Source organism: Leptonotus elevatus, chromosome 5, assembly GCF_054856555.1.
Source record: "Leptonotus elevatus isolate MCC_2025b chromosome 5, RoL_Lele_1.0, whole genome shotgun sequence".
NCBI lineage: Eukaryota > Metazoa > Chordata > Actinopteri > Syngnathiformes > Syngnathidae > Leptonotus > Leptonotus elevatus.
The window spans coordinates 22640001-22647935 of record NC_141243.1 but is presented as its reverse complement, the minus strand read 5'-3'; the positions used below and the strand labels follow the sequence as shown (position 1 = coordinate 22647935).

Sequence of the window (7935 nt, the reverse complement as noted above, 5' to 3'; positions counted from 1 at the left end):
CACACTGTGGTGACCCCTGACGGGACGAACCGAAAGGAAAAGAAGTATATCATATTATATAGCATCCATCATTCAATCCATTTTCTGTACTGCTCTTTACAATCACAGGTGTGCTGCAGGAGGCTATCCCAGCTGACTTTGAGCAAGAAGCAGGGTGCACCCTGACGAACTAGACTGGGAGAACATGTTAACTCCACACGGGTGGATGGATACAGAATGGATCCAGAAGAAATTCCTGATTGAAAAAAAAAACTTCTACTTGTAATGGCAGATTGAGGCTTTTGTAGCTGTGTTAACGTAACCAAAAATTCAAACTTCAAACCCCATTTGTCATATCTTACCTCGCCAGCATTTTGTATCTGATGTCAAACTAATGATTATTTTGTAATTTTTCCTCAAATTGAATTCCGATAGATTTGTATTATACAACAACTCATTTTGGCATCTTTATATAGCCACTGTAGCTGGAGATTGTGGTTAATTGACTTGATTAGATGCCTGTTCAAGCACAAAGGTATTGGTAAACATTGTGTCCTTATTAAGCAGCTAAAGAGAGTAATATTTCTCTGAGGAGATCAATAAAGAGCTCTCTATTGAGTGGATATTGACCTCACATTCATCAAGAGGGAAGAAACATGGTCTCAGAGGCATAGGCCACATAATTTTTTATCACGTCCTCCACAAGGTAGTTTATGTCATGTTTTAAACCTCCTTCAGTTGTCTGCAAGTGCCCCAAAACACTGAATAAATATAATAGTTGTGATAGTTCACATGTACTGTAAATATTGACATTACATTTTGTATTAACATTTGATGTATTGTATGCAGGGGTCATTCAATAATGTGTTTGTGGTTCACATCATTGCCTTTAGTGCAGCTGAGCTAGGCTCAATTCCTGGTCAATGCCCCATTCACAATCACCCTATGATTGACTAGTAATTAGTTCAGGGTGCACCTTGCCTCTCGGGTGACCCTGAACAGGACAAAAAAAAGAAAAAAGGATGAACAGATGGCTACATAATCATCCTTTCTCTCCACTCTCACACTAAGATCTGAAATTCCTTGCAAGACCAATTGCAAACAACCTGTTCTCTGTCTCTTGTCTCAAACCCTGATTAACGACCTTTCTTCATAAAGCACCCATTAAACTTGCAATTTAATTAAAAACATTATACTTGTACATTACGTATGGCAGTACATTTATAGCTTTTCTCATCTTAAACTGGATCTCATTCTCATTGCAGAAATTGTACATATCTAATGTAAAAACATGTAAGTGCAGGTTGTTTAGCATTCTGAAACCTTTAGGGTAAAAGGTGAACAAAAAATACTATGAAAGTTGTGGGGAAAATCCCTGCAAAATCCAAATAAAAGTTTGTTTATTTTTTTAAATAATAAAAACGTGTACCCTTGCAATTTCTCAATCTAACGATGTGATACCGAGAAACCATCCTGCTGTACGAGAGCATACAGTAGCTTGCACGTTGTTTATCTTTTATACTGCCATCTAGTGACTGATGTTTTTAAATGAAAAGAGTGGCTCACAATCCGTTATTTGTAATTCTTTACAAGATTTGCCTCCATTAAAACATTTAATAAAATAAAAAACTAATTAAAAATAAAGATGAAAAAAATCTGGTACAAAATTGTCCACCACTGTCAAGCTGTAAAAACGAACAAGGAAAACAAAAACAAAACCGGATGACGGCGGCGCATAATATAAATATACTGTAATGCAAAACTGCAATAATGAGTTGTATGGAGGACACATTTATGTATTTAATCACAATTATTTGGAATAAACTATATGTCATTCCCATTTTAATTCATTAATGACACATTTAAGTACATATTTAATGGTGTTGTTTTATTTTGTCACTTTCCCTTTTGTCCTCCACAGATTTATGGATGATCATTAAATGGAGAAAAAAAATGGGGGAGAAATCCTACGTTAAAATCAGATTAAGAAATATAAAAGATGAGTGAAGTTATGATCGTACGGTTTTCTTTTGGCGACAAATGGACTTTTCTCTTGTTCCACATTGCTACGGACTCACATGCAGTGGACGCGAATGTTGACTTAATTTTTTTTTTTTTTTTTTAAAGGCAGCACACGCAACCACTGCTGTAAACGTTATCTTGTGTTTAAACACTATGTTTTGTTGTGTTTTGTTTTTTAGGCAATATAGATTAAACTTTTTTTTGTCAATTGACGGGAATACTATAAATAACTGCCTTAAAGTAAACCCTCTTTAAGATTGTTCTAGGCTATATGTACTGACTCACTGGCTGTTTAAATCAGCTTTGAAAATAGAAATTCAGTATGAGAAGACTTGATAGTGAAGACGAGGCATACTTTATTGAATATGAAGAATCTTGGTAATGGTTGAGTTTTGTTTTCCCAGCACACATCGTATCTTGGCCTAACATAAGGAAAATTGACTGTGGTGTCAATGTTCTTGTAATGAATGGGTAAGCAGTTTATTCACAAATATCGTTTTTTTTTTTTTAACGAATTCTAATATGGCTCACTGGAAGAATGAGATCTGTCTCTTTGCAAAATCTTTAAGGTTTATGGATCAGAAAAATACCCATGCTTTTGAAATTTTTTTATTACTTTGATTGAATTTAAAATATGTGTGGGTTACTTTTCTTTTGGACAATTTGTAACAATCCCCCTTGTTCTGAGTTTGTTTGCTTTTTTCCCTTTTTTTATTGTCTGTGTATGTGTATATATATTTCTTGAAGTTTTATGTAATTGACTTGATTGTAACATTATGCAGGGCTTCATTTGTTTGTATTGTATTTGAGGTGTGTTGAAAAAAAAGAACTTTATAAACTAACTATTTAGTTAATTTGAACAAATCAGTATACAAAACATGTAGAAAATTTGAACATACACAATGTATAAAACATTAACAACACCATCGGAAACGCGTTGCCTCTGAACACCGTCTCTGAACGAAGCCTGACGTACAAACAGACGGACTGATAATCCGTGCACGTACATCGTTTATTTTTTTTTTTATTATTATTTTTTTTTTTAGGAAATCGAAAGATTTGGAAGCACATTGAGGAGGATTAAAACAAAGCAAGCCTTGTTGGTATTGGATAATTTAAAGAATGTATTGTCTGATTAGACCTTTTTTGTTTTGTTTTCTTTTCCTTTTGTCTTGCACGGTTTTATGTTATGCTCTGTGCTCAGCTAGCAATTATCATGGTCTGTGGAGAAAGATTTGGATGCTGGTTTTTGGATTAATAAAAGGGGGAGTTGGTTGATTTTCTCTAAAAATGTCTAAATTATTTGTGTATTTTACACTATATCGCCACTGGGTGTTATCCTCAAACTTGTTTTCAAATGCATGTGACTCGTTATTTATTTGTTTACACCTAGAATCAATTAAGTCTAAACATTCGCCCATGGTCTGTAGCTAGACTAGAATACTCTTCTCCATCGTGTATGGATGTTAGATATGTCCGACTGCTCCGTACTCCACCCGTCTCCATCGGGCTACTTGACCTGTCTTGGGTGCATGCCAAAGCCCTGTACAGTAGGTGGCAGTATGCACCAAAGAGCTGTAATCTCCATTAAACTAGAAGAAGAAGAAGAAGAAGAAGAAGAAGAAGAAGAAGAAGAAGAAGAAGAAGAAGAAGAAGAAGAAGAAGAAGATCGCAATTCACGGATATGACGTCATTACATATTGTCCGTGGTTAAACGGTTCGGCGCAAAATTCAAACGCTCGGCGGCAAGAAAACGCTGGTCTTTATTATTGTTATTTTTTATTACTTTTATAAACCTCCACTGGTTTTTACACATTTCAGTATACTTTTAGCAAGAATAGAACATCTTATGGTAAGGTTTACGCGTAAAAGTATGCACGTTAATCCGCCAGCAATATTTGAATTGTGCGTTCGTGTGTACAATGCTAAAGTGTAAGCATTGTTATGCTGAGGCTTTTTACGTGTCTCCGAATTTGACGTCTAGTTAAATCACATTTATTTTGTCGTGGTTTCCTAGTCTAATAGGTTAAAATAATACTTTAGTTATCCTTTAGGAACCTCGCTTTCAACTGCCTGAATCGTGTTGTCAAATGAAAACAGTTTATTTTGCTGTGCCTTGCAACTCTCCTGCTAGCGTTATTTTGCCGTGAACGGCTCTGGTTGGTGAGTCGAAATTCTTGACCGTCCGTGAATCTGCTATTTTACCGCGATTACAGTAGGTTTGTCGTGATTAGGTTATTTTAACGTGGTGTGTATGGTGTAGATTAAACTGCCCTCCCGATTCCAGATGTGGCCGTTAAGGCAATGTCCTCCAAACTCCTCCAATTAACACGTGAAACGAAACGGCTCGTTTACATCTCCCGACTGGCTGCAACAATTTGTAAACGTACTTACAAAAAATAAAATAAAATGGTACAGAGCGGTATTTGAACCCGTTACGCAAATGTAGTAGCACCTTCGGCCGCGCAGAATTTGTACGGTAGCCTACTTGTCGTTATCGCGCAAGGTCAGTTGCCGGTCATGGCAAAAATAATCACTGCGATTGTTATGTTGTCAGTTCTCTTTTGCATATTGGCTTCTATTTTAGTTCTTAACCCTCGACTGGGATATTATACTAATTACAGGAGATGTGTACGTAAATTACAGTGCTTCATATTCATAATATATAACATCAAATCAACTGTGTTAATGGTTACATAAAAGTAAAAACAAAAAAAGTTAAGTATGGCACTGTGTGCTGCACTATATTGGAACATGATTCAATATAGTGATATTATTGTGATATTTAACATGAACCTAAATAAAAGACATTTTTATTTTCTAATGAATATTTTTTTTTTTAATCGTCGCAAACTAAGCTAACTCAATGTATTTTTAATTGTAATTGTCCTAGATAGTTTTAAACTATTGGATGGCGATATTGCATGGTCCAATATTGGGATATTGATATTTTATGTACTGCATTTAAAAGGAAAAATAGACTAGATTAATACATTGAATAATAACATTGTTTTTCTCATTTGATGAATTCAAGTAAATGTGTATAGTAAGTATATGCATACAATACTGGAATGAAAAAAAATAATAGAAACCTTATACATACATAAACATGCAGAAATTGCATCATATTGAGAATATGAGAAGCTGGGCAAGGATGCTATTAATTAAAAAAAACAATGCCATGCAGAAATATAAATTGCAAGTAAACATAATTTAATAAATTATTTGTTTAGTGTATTAGTAATAATGCACAGTTTCTAAAGCCTTAATATAAACATACATGGCCTTAGAAATGTCAACTTAATAGGCATATGAGAGGATGGACTACAATACAGTACATACAGGGAAAACAGTCTTTTAGCCATTCATTTATTTCCTGATAGTAGAACGGTCACAAGAGGATGCCATAAGTATCTGTAACTGATAAAGACAAGCCTTGGTGGGACACTCGATAGTTGATACCCGGAAATAAGGCCAATATCGGCCCAATACATATACTTGGTTGTTATCTCTACTCGCCAATCCTTAAAAAGCATACAGGTAATTTCAGATTTGTTCTCTGTCTTTAGCCAAGATGAGTGCGGTCACCACACCTGTGTCCCGTGTACACCAAGGATGGACATCGTCATCTATGAAGAACAAATGCCTATCGCCAGCAGCTTGTAGCACACCGTTGCTTGCAGCCTTCCCTGGCAACGATGATGAGAAGGAGCGACGTCAGCGAAGACGGTCAAGAGTAATTGACCTTCAAACTGCCACGGATTCCTCTTTTAGTGACTCTGCACAGCATAGGTACTGTATATGATTTTACAATATATAACAATTAAGAGTGAAGGAATCTCCTTTCCTCTGGGCTCAGGGTGTTTTATAAAAATCGAACGTGTTTATTCTTTTATATATATATATGCAATCTCAAATACGGTTTATTCAGTGCGAAGAAGAAAACCTTTTGCGCACCCCAATCCCAACTTTCTGCCGCGACTATAAATAGTATAATTTATCTAAAATAATTATAGCTCTACATGACATTGTGTCCTTATTAACTTTAAAGAAAACAGAAAGAAATATATATCGACTTACAACAAAGAATAACATTCCAAAAAATTTTTTGTCTCTCTCGACCTTTTTTTTTAATCACATTCCCTGTTTAATATTTTTCCATGGTGTGGGGTTTGTTCATTGCATGTCAAAGCTCTTGTTCCGTGCTGTATGCTTGCTCAGCGAAAAAAGAAAAGAAAAATGTACACTAATACTCTGCATACATTCTAACAATGAGAGCACCACTCCCACCTACTGAGTGGATGTAGTGGATCCCAATGCAGGTGCTTACCGCACTATTTTGAGGACTGGGTTAATTAAATACTCTAAATTGTACTTATGTGTGAATGTGAATGGTTTCGTGTCTATGTTTGTCTATGTGTGCCCTGTAATATGCTGGCCTGGAAACCAGACTCTTCGCTTTAACCAGCGGATGAGTCTGGTCGCTGTCGGTATCAAGCGCATTTGTGAGGCTTGGTGCATTAGTAAAAATATGAATATTTACATTTATAATTGAATCCAATGCAGTTAGATTAATCTTTGAACATGACCTGATCAAAACAATAAATAATTGAAATTAATTACAACTACAGTGCCATGTAAATTAAATGGCAAAAACACTAACCCTTACCCAAATCACGACATTCACATTCCTGTGACGGTTTTTATGCTAAGGTTCCAGTGGTTAATAAATAAATAAAAACAAATTTACATAAGAGACACAGTCGTAGTGCATAATTATGCATCCACATTTTGTGTTTTTATACCCAATTTCTTACCTTACTTATTTTGGGGGGTATTTGTGTTCAGTCTTTCGCTTTTTCTTTCGTTTAATTACTGCCACATGCATGCACTCCGTTTGCACCAAAAGCACTTGCCAACCGCGATAAGAAAGAAGAAGTCATGCATTACCGCCAGTGGCCTTCTTCATAGCCATAGGTATCTATCCTAAGAAGGGGGCGCTTATGAACCAAAAGTATTTGACAACCATCAAGTGGAAGTGGAAGTAGAAGAAGTCTGTAGTCCTGTAGGTTATAACATAGTATGACTTATTTACTATTTAGAGCAGCAAAATGCGCAGTAAACGATCAGGATTTTACTTTTGGCTCCAATGTGACGCAAAATTTTAGTTAAGGTAAGCCATTTAAAACTACTGCGAAAAGAAAATATTTTCCATAGTGCATCTGTCTAAACAGTGTGTGTTTGCATGTGTGTATTTTTCGAGGGGGAGACCCACGATGCGATCCGCTTGCATCTTTTTAAAGTTATATAGCAATCAGCAGCTCGGAGCAGCTCATACTTGAGCTGTTTCCTTTCTTTGTAAGCACCGGGCTCCTTATGGGGTACTCTGAATAACAGAAGGGCACATTTGAACAACGCTCACACAAGGTTTTGAACTAGTATGTGCTTGCCTCAGGCACATTAATTTACCCGAAAAAGACGTATTAAAAGTATTGATACATTGTTTTATGAATCGATATTGGGCTATGAAAAACAATACCGATTCAATAGCGATATTTTAAACCCAGCCCTAGTCGTCACTGCGGTAAAAATGGATGATTTGTGTGATGATAGACTTCCGCCGCCGAAGAGTGACGTTGCTCACAGCAAATAAAGAAATTTTATTGCAAGGTTAGTTTTTAGCCAGGCTGAAATTGCTGTCAACGGGCAAATTCGACATGATGAATCGGCGTCGGGGCATTTCATCACTGTGATTGGCGGTTAGCTAACAAATCAGCGCACGGGGCAAGAAGAGGAAGTGCCGAACGCGGATAAACGGTACTGATGAAAGCCTGGACCATTTTTGCGCTCATTTTGCGCATCGTCACCCTGCTGTCGCATTTAAACGTACAATGTCTGTCTGGACAGAAGATCGGGAAGATTACTTTGTCTCTT

At 36.3% G+C, this 7935-nt stretch overlaps 1 protein-coding gene across 1 annotated transcript in view; it reads left to right on the top strand.

Annotated features, from left to right (window-relative positions):
- Positions 1–3676: 3676 nt before the first annotated feature.
- The window catches only part of ncaph (non-SMC condensin I complex, subunit H), a 19269-nt gene continuing 15010 nt past the window's right edge, over positions 3677–7935 (top strand). The window contains exons 1-2 of the mRNA XM_086076231.1: positions 3677–3853; positions 5571–5793. Coding sequence (XP_085932357.1) covers positions 5576–5793 — 218 coding nt within the window. The 5' untranslated portion in view covers positions 3677–3853; positions 5571–5575. The remainder of the gene's footprint in view (positions 3854–5570; positions 5794–7935) is intronic.